The sequence below is a fragment of the Aedes albopictus genome, chromosome 3 (genome assembly GCF_035046485.1).
Source record: "Aedes albopictus strain Foshan chromosome 3, AalbF5, whole genome shotgun sequence".
NCBI classification, from domain to species: domain Eukaryota; kingdom Metazoa; phylum Arthropoda; class Insecta; order Diptera; family Culicidae; genus Aedes; species Aedes albopictus.
Window position 1 is genome coordinate 9,042,244 of NC_085138.1, and position 25,686 is coordinate 9,067,929.

Below are 25,686 nucleotides of genomic sequence, written 5' to 3' on the forward strand. Positions count from 1 at the left end.
AGTGAACAAACATGAGCGATAGTGAAACACCGCGGGGAGTGTTGAAAACGATTTCGAAACGAAATATTTTGGAAGCGTTAACGGGATCGCGAAGTGAGGAAGCACCGCCAGTTCCATCGGTGGCGGAACAAAAGATTGCAAAACAAGTTCTTGAGAAGAAGAAAGCGATGGAATCGAAACTGGAAGTGTTGACGGATCGGCGTGATCTCATCACGGAGAAATTGATACGAATGAAGGAGTCATTGCGAGAAGGTGTCAGCATACATTTGCTCAGCCTTCACCTTGAAACACTGCGGCGGTGCGCGGATGAGTTCGATAAGGTTCATGTCGAAATGTCCGCACTGCTGCCGAAGGAACAACGAACCGTAATACGTCAGGAGTATGCGGTATTCGAGGACATCCACAACGAACTTTACGTTGATTTGCAAACACGAATCGCCCAAGCGCAGGAGGCAGGTCGCGTAAATCCAGGTACGTCACACAGTTTAAGCATTCCAGGTGTCCAGCAGCCGATTATCGTGCAGGCAGCTGCCCCGCAATTGCACGCTCCGTTTCCAACATTTGATGGGACACCGGAGAACTGGTATAGCTTCAAGAGCCTCTTCAACAGCATCATGGCGAAATATCAGAACGAGACACCGGCGATGAAGATATTGCACTTGCGTAATTCTCTCGAAGGTGATGCGAAGAGCAAAATTGACCAAGACGTCGTGAACAACAACGACTACGAGAAGGCCTGGAAGATTCTTGAGGATGCCTATGAGGATAAGCGGCTTATATTGGATGCGCACATCGACGCTATTTTGAATTGCGCAAACGTTAGCAAGGACAACCAAGCGAAATCGATTTCGGAACTAGTGGAAACCTGCTCGAAGCATGTTGATGCCTTGGAGGGTCACAGCTTTCCTGTCGAAGGTCTGGGAGAGTTGATTTTGCTTAACGTTATCTACAAAAAGTTGGACAAAGTGACACAGGAGCAGTGGGAGATGAAGGTGCCCAAAGGAGAGGTACCAGAATACGAAACGTTCATAGAGTTTCTTCGTGAACGAGGACGCGTTCTGCAGCGAACGAATCGCTCAGAGCAGCAGCAGAAGGGACAACCAACGGTTCAAACGAGACAACGTGATGCAGTAGTTGGTCACAAGGTGCCAGCACATCCACGGAAGTCTTTTATCCAAACATCTACAGAAACGTGTCCGTGCTGTCAGGCCGAGCACTCGATCTACAAGTGTTCGAAGTTCCAGAACATGAATTTCGTTGAACGGAAGTCTGTAGCCGCAAGGGTAGGCTTGTGCTACAACTGTTTGAAAAGAAATCATCGGGCCATTGATTGCGAGTCCGATCAGGGGTGCAAGGTCCAAGGTTGTGGTCGGAAGCATCATAGTCTTTTGCACCCCAGCGAACAAACCAGGTCTTCGTTTCCAGTCACGCTGGAAGATGCCAACGAATCAAATAGGCAGGAAGCAGATGGTGCACGTGCAACTACAATGAGCGCACAGACCGTGCGCATAGAAACGGCAAAACGGCAGGTGCTGCTGTCAACTGCAGAGGTCTTGGTGGTGGGACATGGAGGATCCACCGTCAAATGTCGGGCATTGCTGGATTCGGGTTCTGACAGTCATATTCTCACAGAGAAATTGGCCAATAGATTGAAGCTGAAGATGAGCCGAATCGACCTCCCAATCAGCGGCCTCAACGACATCCAAACAAAAGTAAGACATCTTGTGTCGACAAAAATTCGGTCTCGGATCAACTCGTATACAACGAGAGAATTGGATTTCTTAGTCGTACCCAAAATTTCAGCGAATATTCCACTGGCTGAGATTGATTCTAGATCCTGGAAGATACCAACCGGCATACAGCTAGCGGATCCATCATTCCATGTTGCAGCAGAAGTAGATTTGATCATCGGCAACGAAATATTCTTCGACTTGGTTAGGAGTGGGCGTTTGAAGCTACAAAACAGTTCGATTACGTTGGCTGAAACCGAGCTTGGCTGGGTTGCTGGAGGGTCAGTGCTAATGAAGAGGAGTGCACAGCGTACACGTGTTTGCCAGTTCAGTCGCCAAGAACAAAAGCATCGACCACTGTCGGCAGCAGAAGCAGCCGCCGAGCAGTCTCACAGGGAGACGCACGCGAGGGATGAACCAGACCGCTTCGAAGTACGATTCCCATTCAACGGCAAAAAGTTTCAACTTGGTGATCCTTACGTTATGGCGATGAAGCATGGCGGATGGCTGGTTTCCTTATCGAAGAATCCGGAGGAGCGCAAACAGAATTACAATGATATGATGGAAGTGAATCTGAATAAAAAGAAGAACATGATTAGTGCAACCGCAAAGGACAGAACAAAAACATACTACAGATCAAGGGAGTGGTTACAAGGATCCGAACATTTGTTGAGCCAGAGGTCTCAACGGGGGGTGAATGTTTACGCGAAATGAATGAGTTACGAAAGAAAAAGGAATATTGTATGACGTCATGAACTATTACGGAAAGATATACATTTGGGCGCCCTGTAGAATAGAACGCAGTGATAGGTAGGAACTTTTCTGTGTAGACAGTTTGCGCGCCTAGAATGAAAGCTCACGAGGTAGTGTGGAGAATAGAAAACGTACAGTCCATTCAAAACGGAATAGGCAAGTGATCGATAGGCATGAATGAACATGCAACAGTCCACTAGGAAGCTTCGCGGTGTAAGGTCGTCGCGGAGACGAAAAATGTAAAGTTTTTGAATAAAGTGTTTCGTTTAATTTAACTACGCGTTAATCATTCAGCGCATCTGAAATTCCTTCCGGTGAAGACCAACCCCTTAGCTATCGTTGGAACAATCACTATAAAAAAATCTGGAGGAATCTCTGTAGATAACTCTGTCGAAAACCCTGGAAGAATCCCAGGAGTCCCTAAAGGAGTCCCAGAAGGAACCCTAGGATGAATTCTGGGGAAACTCCCAGGAACAATCCCGGAAATAATCACTATAGAAATTCTTGAAGGAATCCCGGTGAGAGTCCTGAAATGAATTCTTGGAGGAATTTCTGAAGAAATCGCGTTAGAAATCTCTAGAGATCTCTCTGCCAGATACCCTAGAAGAATCCCGGAAGCAATTCCGATAGAAATTCTTGAAGGAATACCGGGACGAGTCTTAGGAGTAGTCCTAAAATAAATCCCTGGAGAAATTTCTCGAGGAATCTCTGGAGATAACTCTGACAGAAACCCTGGAAGGTTCCCGGCAAGAATCTCTAGAGAATTTCCTGAAGAAATCCTGAGGAAAATCCCAGGAAGAATACTCGGAAACGGTATCTATAGAAATCCTTGGAGGAATCCCGGGAGCAGTCCTAGGAGTAATTCTAAGAGAAGTGTCTGCAGATCGGACAAATAATTAGGAATCACACGATAGATTGTTTCCATCTTAGGTGTTTCCCAATGAGATGAATCCCAATCCAACGTCTCTGAAATCACGCCGCAGGAGCTTGCGTTTTTTTTCTGCCTTTGCACTCGAGAAGCCCAACAGAATTTCTAAAACAAAATACTCCCGTCAAAATTCTGGCATAATTTCTGCGGTCCCTCCAAGGCCTTTTTATAATTTCTGCCAGGATAATTTCCAGGAACTTCTTCAAAAAGTTTCCCTAGTTATTTATTCATTCACGTATTCCACTATACATAGTTTGAGGGACTCAAATTCCCTCCCAAATTCATAAAGGATGTCCATCTTAAATTCCACAAGGACCTACTTATAGGGTTTCACCTGGGCGTCCAGAAGAAATTGTTGCTTTCTAAAGTAAATGTTGCAGACATTTTTACTGAAATGCTTACGGATATATAAGTCTATCCGAAGGAATCCCAACAGAAATTTCCGGAGGAAACTCAGTGCAAAGTTTCAGGACTTCTCAAAGAAATTCCAAAAAGCTTCTCGGAAAACTTAAGAACCTCTGATATGCTTTCCCTTCTTTAAGATAAAATGTCATGGGTTTCTTTCAGAACTGCTATACAACTGAGTGACGGGTTTCCCTAACGAATGCTACCAGCAATCATCCAGAATTTGCTACAAATATTTCTTGAGAAATTTTCCCGACAGGATTCCCAAAAAAAATTCCTCCGAGGGTTTCTCCACGTATTTCTTCGGCGATTCCTCCAGGACTCCTTCCTGCGATTCCTTTGGGAATCCCATTGGTGATTCTTTCCCTTAGTGGATTGATCCAAAAAATCTTCAAGGAATATGCGAAGTCCGGGAATTTCTCCGGCAATTCTTTGAGAATTCCGCAGCAAGTTCCTTCGGGATTTCCTAGGCAAATGTTACCAGAAAATCCTTTGAGAATTCTCCACAAACTTCTCCGGGATACCTCAAGGAGTTCATCCAGGCCAGGTTTGCCCCTGAGGATTGTTTAACAAATCCTTCTCCTGGAATTCTTCCGGCGATTTCTCTAGGCGCTTTGCCGGGGATTGTGGGAAAATTATGCCCATGCCCAGGAAATACTCCAGGATCACTTTAGGAAATCCTCCGACAATTCCTCCAGGAATTCTTCCGGCGATCCCTTCAGGATATCCTCCAGAGATCTTCCGGGAATTTTTTCAGCAACTCTAGAAATTTCCCGGGAACTCCTCTAAAAATTCTTCCGGGAACTTCTCCGCAGGAATTCCTACTGGAATTCCTCCGGAAATTTCTCCAGGAATTCCTCCAAGAATTACGACAAGAACTCTTCCAGGACTTCTACGGGAATTCTTCCAGAAGTTTCCCGGGAACCTCTAGGTAAGCCTCCGGAAATTCTTCTATGTATTATTCCAGAACTTCGTCTACGGATTCCCCCGATAATTACTCTTGAAAATCTTTCGGAAATTAATACAGGAGTTCTTCTGGCAATTGTTCCAAGAATTCCTCCGGAAACTCCGGGAATCTCATGAGGAATCCATGAAAGATTCCCTGGAGGAATCCCGGAAGAAAATCTTGGAAGAATCCCAGGAGAACACCTTTCATAAAAAAAAACCTTCAACAAACCATGGAACAAACTGGAAGAATTTTTGTTGAAGTAAGTACCGGGTAGAATCCCTGAAGGAATTCCTAGAGGAATCTCTGGAAAAATTTCTGCAAGTATTCCTGAAAGATACCCGGAGAGCAGATGTACTTACTCGTATACAAAATTCAATTGGATGGCCATTCTGTGATCATATACTAAATCTTAAAGGTCCGATGTAAATATGACAATAAATTACAGCTTGTGCTGGATGAGTACGACTGGAATATATTGAATCCGGAATGCTGGCTTTCTCAGTCTTGGGTAAATCAAAACGGCTAGTTCTGCTTTACCCAACGTTCCGGCTTTTTTATTAGGCCTTTTTCAAGGGGATAGCTGTCAACCGTTCCTCGCAATACCCTATGTAACAAAGAACAGTTGACAGCTATTCCGTTGAAAAAGGCCTAATAAAAAAGCCGAAACGTCGGGCAAAGCAAAACTAACCGTTTTGCAAGACTGAGAAAGTCAGCATTCTGAAATTACAGATTGTATGAAAAACAGCAGTCCTGTAAAAGCCCTCCAACCATTAATGCAAATTTCCTTAACTAAGGAAGACCCCAGCCCGCTGAATCCAACTGACTTCCTAAACTTGATCGAATACTACATGAAACCCGGTAGACAATCACTTGGCGCATGTTCGTTCGCCAGCAATCGTTAATGAGACACGTGTGCAAATAGGTATTCCTAAATTTGCAACCCTTATTATCCGAACGTGCGCCACTACTATAGGTCCCCATCATCTACAGCCCACAAAGCACAACACTGCTCCGTAGATATTATGTAAGGCCAGTGCGTGAGTGCAGTTAGTTGGCACGAGAATTGCACGCCCTCCCTGCGCGACTTCAGCGAGGAGGACCAAACGACAAGTTGTCAACTGTTCGCACTTTTGACCGGTCGCCTGTCGCCATGGGCGCTGCTGGTGTTGTCTTTGTTGGTACAGTATATTACCCAGTAGCTGTAGCTCTACAAATGCGTTGTTTGTTGGAATTGTCAGTAAGGAATAAGAGAGGTGTGCAGTGCCATTTGTACTTGTGCACGCGTCGCGTATTCTTGGTTCGCGCGTCCACCGCAACCAGACCCAAAGAGCGAAGGCAAAGTGGGTTCCGCACGATCCGAGAAGACGGGTCGGTGTTCCAGTCGCGTAGTAATGAAGGGGCGCACATATTAGCATCTGGAGATTTGAACAGACTTCTGGTTTGAAATACATACCTATTAACCAAAATTCTAGAATTAATATTAGGGAATGAAGCTCAAGCTCCAGCCAGATCAGGTACACTTACAGGAGAAACCAACGTATATCTACCTGGAGCTATTCTCAGTATATAAGTGTTGGTGTACCTCAGGGATGCCAGATTTATCTGTATTACTTATATAGATTTTTGAGCATCCGTACAAATTTTGTTTTATATGAAATACAGATTTGTGAGCTAGCCCGAGTAGAAGGGAATATCAAACTAATAACTGTCAAATCACATATTCTGTTTTTATATCTTGTTTTGTTATTATTAACTTATCAAGGCATAACTTTTCCATAACATGTTTTCTTTGACAATCTTATTTTGTTATGATCAAGCTATTGATATACACCCATAAAATATATTTTTTGTAATTACGTGGTGAAAAGTGGAACATTTCAGTTGGCTGAAGTATGCCGAAATGGCCTACTTTTCACCCCTAATGCAAGTGTGCTGAAAAGTACTACTTTTCGGCACTCTTAAGAGTGCTGAAAAGTAGCACTTTTCGGCACTTTTGCTCGTACGCACTTTTTACTTACCACCATGCCTTCCGTAGATTCAGCCTCTGCCTCTACATCTACTGAGCAGCTCGAATCCAAATCAGGACGATTTCAATTCGGATTCAAACTACAAATCAAGTGTAGAGGCAGCTGCTGAATCTGCTCTTGCTTTCGTCTGCGAACAACTGTTTGACAACGGTAGCTCGTTTTGTTGTTTGTTATGGAACAAATTTAGTTATTATAATATTATTGAGAGTGTACATTTTTTATTAACAGTAGCACGACAATAACAAGTTTTAAAATTGATTTGATTGATTGTTAAATTGATTGAAATAAATTTTATATAATAACTAGCAAGGATTATTGATATTTGTTTTAGTTACTCATATAGGGTCTCGTGCCATTTGGGCAGATGTACCTAATTTGAGCACTTGATGCTGTAACTAAGTACATTTCAAACCAATTGATTTAAATTTTTGTATAGGGTTAGATGGTGTACGTAACTCATCGTGTGCCAATTAGATATAAAATTGATTTAGTTATAGCGGTAAGTGTCCAAATTAGGTGCACCTGCCCAAATGGTACAAGACCCTAGCATTATTATTTACTTTGTTATTAGTTTGATATCATAACTAATTTTGCTTTCAGATTGTTATCAATAACTTTAAAATAACAACATTTGTTATTAAAATATTTTCCAAATTCATTGTTATTATGGTGTTATCGAAACTAACAATACATGTTATCAGTGTGTGGATTTTTATCGCGAACCACTGAATGGTCCATGCTCAGCAAGTGATACATTCGCGATTGTAACATTTCATGAACCAACATGCTCGGGAACGCTCCCCGAAATGCTGTTCATTCTCTTGCCCGGTTCGATACGAGAGCGCAATCAAGAGAGAAGATGCTCGATGACGCTAATGAAAGCGATGCATTCGGTAAGAATATGTTATTGCTATAATTCTTTTTTTATTGTGACTACACAACCTGCAACGTCATGAATACAGTTAAATTAAATAGTATTTCACGTTTTTAAAGCGAAAACGCATTAAATACTGATGTAAATAACGATTATTCACAGTTGCCCCAAGCCAACGATGAGCGATCATCGGTAAGTGTTACACTTAGCGATGCCCGCTCATCGCCGCAGCTTGTTTATATCGGAGTATCTTCTTTGTGTTCCTTCGTGAACCATGCGACTCGACGAGAGAACATACACCGCTTGGTAATTGAAACAGAACCAACAGAAGGGAAGAAAAACTGCCGAGTGGTTCACTGATCACTTTTTCGTCCAAACACTGCATGTTATTATATTGATCTTCCAGGAACATGTTTTTGCTATGATTTTTGTTATTTTGCCACTTATGACAGTCAAGTTTATAACATAATTTGTTATGTTAATCACATGAAAATAACTGATTTTATTACTCAGTTGTTGTTATTCCCTTCTGCTCGGGAGAGGAGCTGTTTTAGATTGTGTATGGGATACAGATTGTTCATTCAAATTTTGTATTAGATATAGATTTTTGAAAAAATCATCTGGCATCCCTGATGTACCTGCTTTTGTTTTAAGACATCAGAGACACAGAATTGTGGCCAGTTTTGAGAAGTGGAGAAATTGATGATGCAATCACTCGCCTACGGAAGACTTTGAAATTCAAGGCGGAGTCCGTGCGGATGCGAATCCCTAGTTCCAAATTTTTTGAGGAAGTTGGTCACTTTTCACTTCTAGAAGTAGATTTGCGCCATATGCGTACAGTCCGTTACAAAACTAGACAAAGCAAATCACTCATGTACGAGTAACAATCCGACAAGACAGTTACAGTTGGATGAAACATAAGACCAAAAACTTGTCTTGCCATTTAATATCTTTCAATACCCAGAATGCTTACCTGGAAACCAATATAAGTTTGCTGGGTTGCTTTGGCATAACCTTCACAGTAAAAGCATGTATTCCCTCATTGTTACAATTCAACAAATTTCCGGAGTTCTTCTTTCACTTGACTTCCACCAATTAATGCCTTCCCGTGTCATTGCACTCAGCGAGCATTGGCACAGTCTTGTGCCGCACACTATTGACAATTGCCTAAAATCTCTGCATATCGTTCCCATCCATGCTTTAGTGTGCTTAAGCAATCACACTATCTTCGTTCAGCTGCTTCTTGCTGTGGTAGATTCGTTTCTCTTCCACTCTTGCCACCCTGTAAACATTCGCTACTCCAGACTGAAGGGTAACTCTAAGAGGTCACAGACATCCTTGTTGAACTGGGTGACAGAGATCGTAAAAAACTTTTTGCGGTGTAATGTTACACTATTTTTGGTACACCTAGGAAAATTGAAAGAGGAATTCTGTAGCCACAGCTGTAAAGGCATGGGTACCCAGCAAGGATTCGTTTCTCGGTCGTAAAGGAAATTTCCTTGAATTTCCTTCATCTTCAACTTCAACTCACGCTTAGATGAGAGGTTAATGAAAAAGCATCTTATATCGCTAGCGTGCGCAGTTTTTTTTCTTTTTCCTCACTCACTCTCGTAAACAAACACGAGAAAGAAAAAGATTAAAGAGGGGGCACTTGCCCCCTCTTTTATCTCACTCTTTCTTGTGTTTATCAAACAGAATGAGCGAGAAAAAAGAAAACTCTTCTAACACTAGTGCTTTATATCCAAATTATTGCCAATATTTTTTTGAATCTTACATTGGAGATGTTTTCATTTGTTTATTTCGATCATTTTTAAGGCTTGATATAAAATAAGGCACACATTGCCGCTAATCCGTGTAGGTTTGAATCAGAGCACAAGAACTAAAAAAATTGCCGATTATTAGCGAATATTATCCAGTAAGTGTGTGTGTGTGTGTGTACTCCATCTAACACCCACTGTCCGGCAGTGATATTATGGAAGAAAGCATTCTGCAACGCCATTTTTATGTCGTTTTGGTCCGGGAGTTAGACGGTGATAGCTCTATTGCAGATCCAGTGACCCATTTCAGAATGGTTGGAGAGACACTCCATTCAGAAGTCACTTTCACTTACAATAAGCCCCTCATGTGTGCATTACCGTTATCAAATGGATAATGATAATACAAACACACTTCCTGTTCTAAAGAAATTTCTTTAAAACTGGCACGTATTTAGTGAATCATAGAACAATCTCACCAAAAATGATCTGGGACGGCGATGCTGTTATCATTGGGACGTCTAGTTCAGCTTCTTCCGGATGTCCTCACTCCATCTCTTCCAAGCGCATAATTGGTTAATCATTACACAACATACCACGCTTTCAACAATAATTAAGAGCACCCAACATCTAAATGGCGCTATTTGAATTCAACGGCGGCTTCAAGAATAACCAAACTCGCAGTACCTATATTTTTTATTTCTTGCCAAAGCTTTTTCCCTGTGTGCATTGAAATCATGCTACATGCGTCACTTCACATCTCGTTTGTCATTGCCGATGTATTACACAACATACGCGTTGCGTTGCGACATCACATGCGACAAAGAATTGTCGCCCACCACCGACGGTCGCTGGACCGACACGCATACTATCGAAACATCCACACAGCGACTATCAACCGCGTTACGTTTCATACGAAGAACGATTCAAAACGTATACACTCTTCTCTTTTCTTGAGGCGAGTCGTCGCGATGCCAGAACGCAAGAGATCACGCATACACACAACCATCACTGCAAACCACGCGAGAAGAAAAAAACACAACATGCCGTCCCCCATCGCAAGCCGAAAATATTACGGAGACACTGTTTTTGTTCACTTCATTAGAGCCACAAGCACTTAAAAACACAATATTTGTAATGACCATGGTTCGGGCCAATTGAAAAAACAATATTTAGATACAAAAATCTACGTTTTCACTAGAAAATCGCGGTTCATTTCACGAGCGCATCACTAACGCGACCGACCGAACGTATCAACAACCGTGTCTAGCGAATATTATCCAGTAAGTCTTCCAAAAAAAATCTAGCTGGACATCCTCCAAGAATTCCTGGAGGATTCCTGGGAGCAAATGTATCTATATAAATAAAAATGGAATGGTGTTTGTATGTCACGAATAGGCTCGGGAACGGGCTAACGGATCTACACCATTCTTTAGTGTTACTTTCGTACAGGGCTCTGACGTATTCGTACGAAAAAAAATAATTGGGAAAATCGACCGGTAACGCACCGACAACGAGAAAGTTTGTAATTCCATTTTGCGGGCCATTTTTCCACATAGCTGCATGTCAAAAAACACAGTAGGCAGGCAGAACGACGTTTGCCGGGACAGCTAGTACTGGATAAAGATGGAAATGCTTGAAAAAAAAAAACAGCAACAATACCTGGAGAAATCCCAGCAGAGATCTGTTTTACCGCGCTGCCATAGTGCCGCGTGAAAGTGAGAGTTAGAGTGCGCGTCCAAAGGATTTTCGTGGATTTGCTGTTGTTGATATTCTTCTTTACGGCTTCGCACACGCGCACTCCCACTCTCACGCGTAACTATAACGGCACCCTTAGTATCTGGAGAAATGCGTGAAGAAACCTCAGAAGGACTCACCAGAGCAATTCATGTAGGAATCATAGGAAAGATCCCAATTTTGGAGAGTCCCAGCGGGCCATGTAATCCATTGAGGAGTTATGAGAAGAATTTGCTAGATAAATTTCAGAAGACATCCCTGAAGCTTATGTCGAAAAACTCCCAGGAGGAATCGCAGCAGGAATTTTTGTAAGAGTTCTGAAGAAATTTATGAAGAAATCAATGAAAAACCCCTGACGATTGATAGGAGAGATTTTTGTCGGAATCCAAACAGGCCTGGAGGAACTTCAAAATGACTTATTGTAAGAATCCCAGGACGGAATCCTAGAGGGATCCAAAGATCTGAAGTAATCACGGCAAAGCAATTCAAGAAATTCTTGTAAAGATTTTCAAGCGCTTCCAACTAATATTGTTCCAGTATTTTCTCTTGGGCGTCCTACAGGAGTTATTGAAAGATTCTCAATGGGAACGGCTTGAGGATTCTTAGCAAAAATTCCTGGGGGTTCCCGCCAGAAGTTTTTAGCAGAATTCCAGCAACGATTCCAGAGGGATTATAGGAGAAATACCTGGAAGAATTTTAAGAAGAATCCTTGAAGAAATCCCTGAAGGAATGGACTAGCTGGAGGAATTCTAGCAAATATTCCTGGAGGAATCCATGAAGATTTTCCCTGAGGAGTACCAAGAAGAATTTCCGAAAGAATTCCAGCGGGCATTGTTAGAAAAATTAAGAGAGGAATTCCTGAAGGAACAATTGGAAAAATCGCTGAAGGAACTGAAGCGAGAATTTTCGAAGGAATTCCTGGAGGAAACAGCTCTGAAGGAATCATAGGAGGACTAGCTAGAGGAATCCTAGCAAGTATTCCTGGAGGAATCCATGAAGATTTTCCCTGAGGAGTCCTAAGAAGAATTTCCGAAAGAATTCCAGCGGGCATTTTAGGAAAAAAAAAAATAGAGAGGAATTCCTGAAGGAACAATTGGAAAAACCCCTGAAGGAACTACAGCAAGAATTTTCGAAGGAATTCCTGGAGGAAACAGCTCTGAAGGCATTTGTGAAGGATATCATTCTCCATGGATTTATCTTGGAATTTTAGTAATCGCAGAAAAAACTCTAGAGCTATTTTTGATAAAATCCCTGGAGAAATCATAGTTTCAATTTCTGGAGGAATCCTCGGAGATATTACTGGAGGCCAACTAACAGGATTTTTTGGAGGAATTCCTAGAAAAAAGGTTAAGAAAATCTCTGTAGGAACCACAGGAGCAATGATAAAGTTATCCAAAATACCACTGGGTGAGGCTAAATAGTACCTAAATAGCTTCCAGTGTCCTTCTTTTGCAAAATCATGTAGTTTGATGTATCGGCAAAGGTAGGCTCCTGAAACAACAGGTAATTTTCGTGTTTTCCGGAGGAATCAGGTTTCCAAAACATCCCTGGAATTGACCGTTTTTTGAGGTTTCGTGTAAAACTAAAGAAGTTGAGTCGCATCACTGTCGGCCGTTGTCAATAGTGAAGGTCATCTTTCCCGTCTTGCGCGTTGACTTCACCGATGACAATCTTAACGTTGTGTATTGGGAATTTTCCATTGGTATTGTCAAGTCATTCGTAAACACATCCTTCACGTCATCGGTTTTGTCGTTCATCAAAACTAGAAGCTCTTAGTTGTAGGGAACTTTAGTAATCCTGAAATATCTCAAAGGCATTTCGGAAGGGCTTCAGGTTTCACAAAAGTTCGCGGATGTGGGTGGGTTAGGCTAGGTAACGTAACTTTTCATAGCACAGACAATGACTACAACGAATACAAATTTAAAAAAAAATGAGTTTCGTACAATCTTGAATATTTCGAAGAAACAGAACCATGTCTATTAGTCTTTGAAGAATAATAGTAAATATAATTCATTATGGGCTAGCATTGCAAGTGTAGATATAAAGTTTTGTTCACCATAAAAGATTGAATGACTAAAATTATCACATAACTATCATAAAGTTACCCTTGAGAGTAAAGAGGTTAATGGATCCTATTTAGTTGTATAACGTTAATCTCTAAAATAAAATCACCAGTGGTTGTTTTTATCAATTAAGCTCCATAATATCTCGAAAATATGTAACGACGCTTTTTGTTCCTCGAACTATTTTGGAAAATACCTTCGATTATGTAACACTACTTAACTTAGGGACAAAAGCTATTATCATAAGTGTAGACCTGATGCTATGGTCTCCAGAGTAGTTTGGTTGATCTGGAATATCTTGAAAGAATCTTGGAATGTCTCATGGAATTCCAGGGGGATTACAGATTACAGTTGTTGTTGTAATGTTACAGTTCATTGTGAAATTGACTACCTTTTGTGTCAAGAGATAAACTTCAGGGCAGTTTGGATGATCCTGAATGTCCCAAAGGTTTGTAATAAAATGTAGTAGACTTCAGGTTGGTCGCGATTGATTATGCAACGTTACTCAGTATATCTGATATGGCTGCTGTTACGAGTGTAGACCTGAAGTTCTGAACTCAAAGGTAGTTTGGCTAATCTAGAGTATCCATCCCTATAGCAAAGAATAAGAATGCCCACTCCGCTGATGCTCGGGGGGACACTACCGCAGCGCTACCTGCGGATGAAAGTTCAACCTTCATGCGGTAGTGTGCGTTACTGATTGTATGCGGATACCAAAACATTCGCACACCATCTTCTCTTATGACAAATCACGAAAACTGTTACAGATAGATTCCACCTTGATACGCTTAAAGAGCGCTACTTGTCTTGTCGCCTGACGTTTACATAGAAAAGGGCTAAAGAGGGCATTCTTTCTATTTTTATTCTTTGCCTATAGTGTCACTAAATTACATTTTAGATATCAAGAGCAGCATAGATATGGCTACTATGGAGGTTCAAAAAATTGTTTATGATCCACTCCGCTTATTCAATTCGTATCCAGATTTTATGCCTTCTCCCAAAACTTGAGTTCATTTGGTTGAAAATTTATAGTGCACATGCCCTTCAAAGGTTGTTCGGGAACTACTTTGTGATTACGATTACGAGTGTAGACCTGAAGTTTTAAACTACAAAGTAGATTGGCTGACCTAAAATATCCGAATGACCCAAATGTCATTTGTAATTTCAAGAGCTTCACAGATCCCAGCAGATTATGCAATGCTATTGTCAATGGCGAAAACACATAAAGTTATTCTCGTAGATTTGAAGGATTTCATTATACGACAATTTGAACGACCCTGAATACCCCAAAGGTTTATAATACCTAATAGCCAGACACATCAGGTTGGTCCAGCAACTGCGGTTGATTATGTAACGTTACTCAGTACAACAGATATGGCTACGGTTCTGAGTGTAGACCTGAAGTTCTAAACTCCAAAGTAGTTTGGATGACCTGAAATATCCCTGTAGTGTCTATGAATCACATTGAAGATTTCAAGAGCTTCACGAATCTCAGTAGATTTTTTTATTCTTTGTTGAGTACATGAGTCACTGCGACCAGTTTTTAGATCGTTCCCAGTAGATTATGTAATGCTAATATTAATGGTGAAAACACATAAAATTATTCTTGTAGATTTGAGGGATTTTACTACAGGACAGTTTGGAACACCTAGAACATCCCAGAATATAAAACACCTTTTGATATTCTTGACGAAGGTTAAATGAATACATATGAACGTAACCCATACCCATATTTAGTTTTTAGAACAACTGGTAGGTCATTTTCTCCATACTTCCTGGTGTTCATGATGTTCCAGATTCACATTTGAAGCCACGGAGCTATTTAGGCCCACCCTAGAAATATTATCTCGCTACGCCAATGTCAGCCTCCCAAACTAAACATGAACCACACCAACGAACGCCTGTTTCGCCACTCGACTAAATATAATGTATGACACGAAAATGCATAGTAGGTAGGTTGGTAATACGGCACAGCACTCTCACTTTCGGTTTAGTAGTGGATCGTTGCTGCGCCTATATCCGAGGCCGGTCACTTGAGAGGAAATATTTAGATAACGTAATGACATGTGAGAGTGTTTCCCTTAGGAGCGGATTATGCATGCTCAAACGCTTTTGTTTTAAAAACAGCAGAAGTGGAATTTGTGCCACGATGGGAGAGCCGAGATGTAAACAAAGTGTTCGAGCTATAATAAGGTGCTTTATGCTTCAGTTGGAAGGTGTGTCTCTTCCCAACCACGGCACGACCTTACCAATTTGGGTGCACAGATAAGTGCCTTCGGTTGTTGCCACATCGAAGCAGTGAACAAATAGAAGTTCACACATACTTTTTGCATTAGTGACAGAAGATCATAAACCATTTCACCCACTGTAAATTGCTCATAAAACGATCTTATTCTAATAATAAAATCCCATGCAATGAACCATGTGGAATCATTATAAAATGCACTTCAAATTATTTTCTATTACGCCATAAAGACCCGAGATGGCTACCATCCAGAACTGAGATCAATAAAATTAAGAGAATCAACCCACGCCAGACGCATCGAGTCGTAATCAAATCCATTAAAACCAGCACTTCTAGAGAGCTGCACAGTGCTCGACCCGAAGAAACGCATTCTGCTTTTTACTTTCGTTCCCAGCCAGCTCCCATCAACGCAACCGGGGGCTCGAGGCGTTAGATTTCTTCGAATAATGATGAAAGATCATCAATGCCAGTCACTTGAAAGATGAATCGCGAGTTTGCCCTCCAAACGGCGACGATGCCAACGACGACACTCTTCATATTTTTTTTTGCCGCCCGCCTGCAATCCAGGATGCAATGGTGGCGATTGATTGATGAACAAACACGTCTGCCACTTCCCGGACTATATTTAATACGTGCACTAAGCCAGCCATCAGCGCCAGTGGCGACACTACTAAACAGCAGCAATAACAACAACAACAGCAAGTCTTGGTAGATATGACAGTTTTCCAGGATCCGGGGAGAGATCATTAAAAGCGATGACAGAGTTGCGTGCACCGGCGAGATATACGATGGGGCCGAGACTAGCCTGCCAGGCTGCCAACCATCCAGAGTTGATCGTCTGGCTGGCTGGTATGATGGTGTGGCATTCAGTATCTAATCGAATGTGTTAAAAATTTAATTGAATCAAACGACGACATTGTGTGGCAGCGAGGGCCAGTGTTGTCTTAAGTGGTGACAAATGGTTTTGAGTTGTTCGTAGAACTTTGTGACCGTTTTTATTGTAACGCATTCTTAATCTGCAAATATTGTATATATCGTATATCGTATCGTATATAAAGCAGGCGAAAGAAATCGAATCAAATTATTTGAATGAGCAAAAACCGTATGATATTTAATTGCTCAGCTCTACAAATACAGAGGTTCTGATAAGAATAGAAAAATAGTCGCTACAATGAAAACCTTTTCAATGTGAATTAAAAAAAAAACATATCCATAGAATGATTTAGCTGGACAAATTGTTTGGTGTTATGCGTCTGCTGGATATCCCTCAAATCTGGACAGATTGTGAGGAGAAATGCGTTATTTGGAAATAAATGTCCACATGTTCAACTCCTTTAACGTATTCCGCAAAAATCCAAGAGGAAATCCTAGCAAAATTCTGGAAAGAATCCTTTTGAGGATTCCGAGAGAAAACCTTGGAAGAATTCGAAGAGAAATCTTTGAAAGAATTATGAGAGGAATTTCTAAAAGAAATCCGAAAAGTATCTAGGGTGACAAAGGGTATTATCGGCAGGTTTGTTCTCTTCGTCATGGGGTTTTTTTGTGGGCCGAATTGCCTGAAATTTGGGCATATAACTCAGCTTGGTTGGGAAGGATTTGAGGCCAACTTTCAGATCGACAGGTTTCAAAAAACCCCCCATGACGAAGAGAACAAAACTGCCGAAAATACGTAAGTTCCCCTAATTAGAATTTTTGGGAGAAAGACCTGAAATACTCTAAAGAATAATTTGTGTAAGAAATCCGGAATGAGTCCCTTGAACAATTTGTGGTTGAATTCAGGGCGGAATCTCTGAGGAATTCTGGGAGAAATTCCGGAAATTCCATGTAAAGACCCGTGAGGAATTGCCTGTTGAATCCAGGGAGTAACATCTGAAATAATTCTAGGAAGAAACTGTGCAAGAAAGTAGGAAATCGTTGACTAAATACCACGAGGAATGCTTGGAAAAAATCGTGGGGAAATTCATAGAAGAGCCCCTTGAGAACACCCTAGAATAATTCCGAGACGAATCAATGAGAAATTTTAAAGTGGAACCCTTGGAAAAATTTCATTAGAAGAGTTTTTAAAGAAATCTTTGGAAGAATTCCAAAAGGAACTTCTACATTCCTAGGACAATTTCGGGGGGAGTTCTGGGAGTAATAACTAAAGTTATTCTGGAAGATGTTCCTGGAATAATTCCGGAAAGAATCCCAGAAAGATTTTTTTGGTTTGAATACCTGTAATCTAATACCTTTTATTTCAGTTTTATCATGGTTTTATATCTAGTTCTTCTAGTCTATCTGTTTTAAAATATGTTACTTGGGATGTATATGATAATCATGTGTGCAGATACACGCAGAACGCTTTGTGTGAAACGATGCAAAAACGGCACGACGTCACAAATCCCATTCGTTCCGTATTGCTCAACCTTTCTAAAGTATCACTTTGTAAACAGATCGCTGAAGTAATGTATGGTTTGGGTCAAATAATTATTGATATGCGAGTACCCATGGTCAAATATTCGACCAAGCACAGATCAAAGCTCAAACATCCGGTTTTTATTAGTCAAATTTTCATTAATTTCAAACAGACATGGACCCATCAGTTCATTCCTTGTCGAATAGTTGACCCTGTGTGCTTGTAACCTTGGTTAGAACGCCCGCGAAAAGCACACGACAAGTAAACTTTGCCCGTTCTGCATTATTGCTTACTTACCTTACCAATCAGGCTAAGGCCGAGGTGGCCTCTGCTGTACATAGTAGCCTCCTCCATTCCACTCGGCCCATGGCAGTTTGTCTCCAGTTCCGCACTCTGCGTAGGGTCCGCAGATCGTCCTCCACTCATTATTGCTTAGAGAGATTGATTCTCTTGGATTGCATTTGAAGCTCTTTCAGCACTACAAGCACTCTTCCAAAAAGTGTATGAATTTCCCAAATGGAAGAGAATGTGCCTCTGGAGCCGACTTACTGATACCTGAAGAGGCGAAGGTTGAAATCAACAAAATCCATGTTATATCGTGCATACGATATACTAGCAGGTTCGTACCACTGGGAATAGATGATAAGCAAACACCAAATCTAATGTTTCTCTCGTGATGGTCACGATAATTTGGAGCACTTGTAATACATAGAATTACATCAGTACAGCTTAAGATGGCCGATTTTAAAGCTTTGAGACTTATGAGCTTATCGGGGTGGAAACAAAGCTGAATAAATATTTGGAGGTTATGGCTTTCAGTCTTGGGAGAAATAAAACGATCGATCAATTCTGACTATACATGTCAATGGTTGCTCCTCCGTGATTGATCTGAACTGGTACCAGTTGCACTGTGATCCAACTGAATAAGGGGCTGGGACATTCCACTTATTCTCAAAGTGCAATTTTAGCAGCTCATGCATATTTGATCAATAACGGCGCCGGCCAAGTCCTTATAGTCAGCTGGGAAGGGAAAGGAATGTTAGAGTGTACTGGTTGTTGCTACTAGAGACCGAGAGCACTCTGCGTCCCACAACCCGCACGGACTAGGGTATTTGTTAGACGGAAAGGATGGGAGATCTGGGAGTCACCGTTGGGTCGGTGATGCGATCCATGGATAGGGTTATTTATAGTGTTCGTGATAGATTGTGTGGTGAATAAGGTGAATAAGGTCAAGCGGCACAGCACGCTTTGGTTGCATAACTTATAGGCGTTATACAGGGTGTTCCCTTCCTTAATGCTAATCCTTCGGGGGCTGATAGAGGACCATAATAGGTGAAAAAAATTGTTCTACGCATATGGTCAAATCTCAACCGTTTCGGAGTTATTGAACTTTTAATGTTTTTGACTATGCTTGCCTTAAACTGGCTGTAACTTCAAAATGGTTCAACTTATCAAAGTTCTTTTGATTGCATTGGAAAGATAATTAAATTTTCTATCTAATAACGTCTTTGAACCTGTTGGTTTTTGTAATTTAGTAAGTTTTGTAGGGCAAAAAAGTTAAAAGTTAGCTATTTTTGACAAGTTTTTGCTTATTAACTTTGAAAAATGCGTGGTAAATTAAATTTTTCTCTTAGAGAAACTTGTGCGCCTTGACTTGCTTAACAATTCGTTCTTTAACGTCAAACTCCTAACTCTTATCGTTTTCTTACAATTTCGATTTGAACACCCTATTTCGTATCAATAATTTGCCTCAGTATCTGCCACAGATGAAAGCTCATTTAACCCCACTGTGTCATTGGAGCTGGCGTCTTGTTTTGCATCGTGCAACCGCGCGCACAGCACACTTTGTCCGTCGTCCAATAGCAACAGCGTGGCGCGTATGAATGACAAGAACGACGCTGCTGTAGGTTCATGTTGAATGATTTGGTGTGATTACCGTGATCCTGAGAGGCTCTTCATGATGATTAGGGAAGTGGACTAGTGATTCTAGGTGCAGGTTGATTATTATCAACGAAAAATAGAGGTTTTGATGGGACGGGAAGCGGCATAAACTGATGATTCCGAGAAAATAGAGTGGGAGGGGTAAAATTACAGAAGGAATCTTGAAGTCACCGAAGGGAGTCACGTAGTTTCGGGGGAAATTAAATAATTGTGGTAGAGAATGAGGGTTCAAGTGATAGAGTTTCGGTAAAAAAAAAAAATAATTCCGGAACACACGCTATTCTTAAAAGTGCAAAGTTGGAGCTTAGAACTAATGATTTGAGAAAGAATCTGATTTTAGAAACTTTTGCTCTGCAGAATGATAACAGTTTTTCAAATTCATCAAGAAATTTCCTCAACGATTCATCAAAATTCCTACAGAAAAACTATCAAGCATTCTAGCCACGATTCTTCCGGGAATTTCTCCATAGATTCCTCCAAGTGCTCCTCCACGAATTCGCCCAAGAATTCTCCAGAAACCTATCCGAAACATTTTTTAGGCGTTCCTCAAGAAAACATTCCAGAGGTTCCTCAAAGAATTTCTCCAGAAATTTTACCATGAATTCCTCTCAAAAGATTTTCCCGGAGATTTAATCAGATTTTTTTTTCCAATAAGTCTTCCCGGCATCTCTCTAAGGAATTTGTTTCAATGATTCCTCTAGCAATTCCCCCAAGTGTTGGTATAGGAATTCCTCTAAGGAATCTTTCAGTAATTTATGAAAGGATTCTTGTATTAATTTCTCCAAGGATTACTCCACGAATTCCTGAGAGGGTCCCTACAAACCATCTAAAGCTTTCTATCAGAAATTCTCCAATGACTCCTCCAAACATTCTTCCTAGAATTCCTGCAACGATTCTTTCATGGATTCTTACAGTAATTTCTCCAAACATTTCTTTATGAAATTCTTCAACGATTCTCCATGGATTCCTCCAAAAAAATTTCCAGCAGAAGTTCCCCGGACAATTTATCCTACAATTTCTCCAAAGATTCTTTGATAATTTCTTCTAAGAATTTCTTAAGGGAATTAAAACTGCAGGAATTCCTACCACCAGGGGTTTCACCAGGAATTCTTCTAGAAATTCCTCCAGGAATTCCACAACGAATTCCACCAGGAACTGCATAAGAAACTTCTACAATAACTGTACCAGAAAATCCACTAGTTTCTCTTGGTGAAGTTTCTCTGGGAATGCCTCTAGGAATTCCTCCAAGTACTCCATCAGGAATTTTCAAAATTGTCAGTCAGTAGTGTCTTCAGGTATGCCACCTGGAGTTTCTCGAGAAATTTCATCTGGAAGTCATCCGCGATATCCACTAGAAATTCTTTAAGGGGATCTACTAGGAATTTCACTAAGAATTCCTCCAGAAATTCCACAGGAATTTCCTCCATGAATTTCACCTGGGATTTGACCTAAAATTCCACTAAGAATTCCACCATGAATTCTTCCGATAATTCTAGAAAAAGCTACTCTAAGAATTGTCTCAGGAGAATTCTCTATGAAATTCTACCAGGATTTTCAATAGAAATTCCTCTAGAAATTTCACTAGGTATTCGTTAAGAATTACAACCACCAAGAATTCTTCCAGAAATTCCTCTGGGAATTCCAGCAGGAATTGCATGAGAAATTTTCTTCAATAATGATACCAAAAGTTCCGCCAGGAAATCCACCTGTTTCTTTTGGTGAAATTTCTATGAGAATACCTCTAGGAATGCTCCTAATAATTGCACCCCAAATTCTTCCAGGATTTCATCAGGAGGTTTTTTCCATGAATTCAATCAGGAGTTTCCCCACGATTCATTAAGGAATTCTACTAGAAATTCCATCAGGGGTTTCTCCAGGAGAAGATCCTCTTCAAATTCTTTCAGAAATCACTCTATTAATATCTCCAGGAATTCAATTAGAATTCCTCCGAGAATTTCACCAGAAATTCTACTCGGCATTCCTCCGAAAATTTCATCTGGAATTCCTCCGAGAATTTCACCAGGAATTCCTCCGAGAGTTTCACCAGCAATTCCTCCAAAAATTCCACCAGGTATTCCACATGGGATTCCTCAAGAAATTTTACCAATATTTCCACCTGGAATTTCACCCGGAATTCCTTCAGGAATTTCAGCAGGATTTCCACCAGGAAGTTTCTCCATGAATTCCACCAGAAATTCTTTCCGAATTTTCCCATTGAGTTCCTCCTGGAATTCCGCCAAGAAATTCTCTAGGAATTCCACCAGACGTCTATCTCAATTCCATCAAGAATCCTTCTAGGAATTCCACCAGCAATTCCTCCATTCATTTTGCCAGATCTCCCAGGAATTCTCTCAAGTTTTTCACCAGGAATTCCTCCAGAAATTTCAGCAGGATTTCCACGATGAATTCCAGCCAAAATTACACCATGAATTCCACCAGGAATTCCGCCAGAAGTTCCTTAAGGAATTTTACCAGAAATGTTTCTTTACCTCCATTTATTCTACCAAAGATTCTTTGATAATTCTTCCAAGGATTTCTGGGGGGAATGAAAACTGCAGGAATTCCACAACGATTTCCACCAGGAACTGCATAAGAAATTTTTAACAGTAACTATACCAGTAGGTCGACCAGGAAATCCACTAGTTTCTCTAGGTGAAAATTCTCTGGGAATGCCTCTAGAAATTTCTCCTATAACTCCATCAGGAATTCCTTCAAAATTTTCAATTAGTAGTGTCTTTAGGAGTTTCTCGAGGAGTGCCATCAGGAAGTCCTCCGTGATATCAACTAGAAATTCTTTAAGGAGATCTACTAGGAATTTCACCAGGATTTGCTTCAGGAACTCCACCAGGAATTCCTCCAGGAATTCCACCAGAATTACTTCCAGGAGCTCCACCTGAGATTTTACCTAAAACTCTTCTTAGAATTCCACCATGAATTCTTCCGATAATTCTAGAAAAAGCTTCTCTAAGAATTCTTTCAAGAGTAACTCTATGAATTCCTCCAGAATTTCCCATAAAAAATTCCTCTAGAAATTTTACCGCGTATTCGTTAAGAATTACAACCACCAGGTATTCACCAGGTATTCTTTCAGAAATTCCTCTGGGAATTCCAGCAGGAATTGCATAAGAAATATCGTGGATGCCTTCGACTATGATTGCTGATTTTTGGAAAGTTTTCGACTCTTTCAGTCTTCTTAGCAACTAAAACGATTATTGCATCGACATTCCGACGTTTCGTCGATGCAAAAGCCGAAAACTTTCCAAAAATAAGAAATTTCTCCAATAATGATACCAAAAGTTCCCCCAGGAAATCCACCAGTTTTTCTGGGTGAAATTTCTATGGGAATACCTCCAGAAACGCCTCTAAGAATTCCACCAGAAATTCCTCCAGGATTTTCATCTGGAGGTTTTTTCCAGGAATTCAATCAGGAGTTCCTCCACGATTCATTAAGGAATTCTACTAGATATTCCGCCAAGAGTTCTTCCAGCAGAAGTTCCTTTTGTAATTCCTTCGGAAATCCTTTGGGAATCCCACTAGGAATTTTTTCAGGCATTCTACTACGAATTTCTTCAGGAATTCTACCAGTAATTCCTCCGAGAATTTCACCAGGACTTGTACACGGCATTCCTCCGAGAATGTTTATCAGGAATTCCTTCGAGAATTTCACCAGGTATTCCACATGGGATTCCTCAAGAAATTCTACCAGGATTTCCACCTGCAATTGCACCCAGAATTCCTTTAGGAATTTTACAAGGATTTCCTCCAGGAATTATACCCGGAATTTCTCCAGGAATTTCATCAGGATTTTCACCAGGAACTCCCTTAGGAATTCCTCCAGGTATTCTACTACGAATTCTTCCAGGATTTCTACCGATAATTCCTTTAGAAATTCTACGAGACATTCTTTGAGGAATTCCTCCACAGATTTCACCGGGATTTCCTTCATTATTTTTCCAGGAATTCCACCAGGTATTCCACTCGAAATTCCTCCAGATATTTTACCAGGATTTGCATCTGAAATAACACCCAGAATTCCTCCAGTATTTTCACCAGGAATTCAAGCCTGAATTTCTTCAGAAATTTCACCAGGATTTCCACCGGAATCCCTCCAGAAATTTCACCAGGATTCCACCTGGCATCTCTCTAGTTATTCTACCAGGAATCCTTCTAGTTATCTCCAAGAAAATCTCCACGATATCTGCTAGAAGTTGATTAACGACCTCTCCAAGGAAATCCAAAAGTATTTCCTTTAGTAATTCCACCAGGTTTTTTTTCTCCAGCAGTGCCAGCCAGAATTCCTCTAAAAATTTCACCATGAATTCCACAAGGAACTCAGCTAGGAATTCTGTCAGGAATTCCTCCAGGAATTGTTCCAGAAGTTCTGCCAGGATTTCTACCTGGATTTCCACCTAGAACTTCACCTGGAATTCCACCAGGAATTACACTAGGCATTCCACCAGGATTCGACCGGAATTGCTCCCAGGAATTCTTTCAGGATTGCCTCCAGGAATTTCAGCAAGAATTCATTCAGGAGTTCCACAAGGAATCCTCCTAAAAATTCCTAAAAAAAATTCCATCAGGATTTCATCCAGGAATTCCACCAGGATGTCTACCTGAAATTCTACCGGAAAATCCAGCAGGGATTTCACTTGAAGCTTTTTCCAATAATTGCACCAGAAATTCTTCCACGAAATTCTCCAGGAATTCCACCAGGAGTCCCTCTATGAATTCCACCTGGAATCCTTCTTGGAATTCCACCAGCAATTCCTCCATGCATTTTGCTAGAAATTTTGCCAGGAACTCTCTCAAGTTTTTCGCCAGAAATTCCTACATAAATTCAACCAGCAGTTCTTCCAGGAATTTCTCTTGGAATTCTTACTGGAATACTACCAGAAGTTTCTCCGAGGACTTCACAAGGAATTCCTCCAGAAATGTCAGCAGGATTTCCACGATTAATTCCAGCCGAAATTGCATCATCAATTCCACCAGAAGTTCCTTCAGGCATTCCACCAGAAATGTTTCTAAATAAGAATTCCACCAGAAATGTTTCTAAATAAGAATTCCACCAGGGTTTCCTTTGAGAATACTACCGAATTGCTCCAGGTATTTCACTACGAATTCTTTAAGGAATTCATCAAGGAAATCCTACAGGTGTTATAATAGGAATTTCACCAGGATTTCCACCAGGTTTCCTCTAGCAACTCTATCATGAATCCCTCTATGAATTCCAGTAGGTATTCTACTACTAATTTTTCCAGAAATTCTACCAGGTATTCCACTCGGAAATCCTCTGGATATTTTATCAGCATTTCCATCAAATCTCACCAGAGATATCACCAGGAATTCCGCCAGAAGTTCCTCCAGATATTCCACCTAAAGTTACTCCACGCGCTCCACTAGGAATTTTTCAAGGAATTCCTCTTTGGAATCCACCTGGATATCCACCAGGAGTTCATCTGGGAATTCTACCAGGCGTTCCTCAATGAATTCCATCAGAAAGTCCTTTATGAATTTAACCAAAAAGTTCTTCAGTATTTCCTCCAGGAATTTCTCCAAGAATTCCTTCAAGAATTCCTTCAAGAATTTCACAAGTAATCTCTCTAGGAATTTCATCAGGAGTTCCGCCAGGAATTCTTTGGAGAATTGTTACACGAATTGCACCAGGAGCTCTTCCATGACTTCCCCTAGAAATTCCTGAATGAAATCCTCTAGAAATTCATTCACGACTTCCTCCGGGAATTTTACCAAGAATTTCTCCAGTAATTCCACCAGGAATTTCTTCAGGTATTCTACTACGAATTTCTCCTGGAATTCTACCAGGAACTCCTGCGAGAACTTCGCCACTAGGAATTTCTCCAGGTATTATACTACGAATTCTTCCAGAA

General features: G+C 40.9%; 2 protein-coding genes across 3 annotated transcripts in view; one reads left to right on the top strand and one right to left on the bottom strand.

Moving 5' to 3' along the window:
• The window catches only part of LOC109421733 (inverted formin-2), a 303,562-nt gene that overhangs the window by 172,026 nt on the left and 105,850 nt on the right, over positions 1 to 25,686 (bottom strand). The window lies entirely within an intron of this gene.
• Positions 1 to 25,686, top strand: part of LOC134284115 (uncharacterized) — a 34,877-nt gene that overhangs the window by 3,840 nt on the left and 5,351 nt on the right. Inside the window, exon 2 of the mRNA XM_062842420.1 lies at positions 1 to 25,686. This exon is cut by the window's right edge and continues 5,351 nt beyond it. Within this exon, the coding sequence (XP_062698404.1) occupies positions 12 to 2,444 (2,433 nt within the window). The 5' untranslated portion in view covers positions 1 to 11 and the 3' untranslated portion in view covers positions 2,445 to 25,686.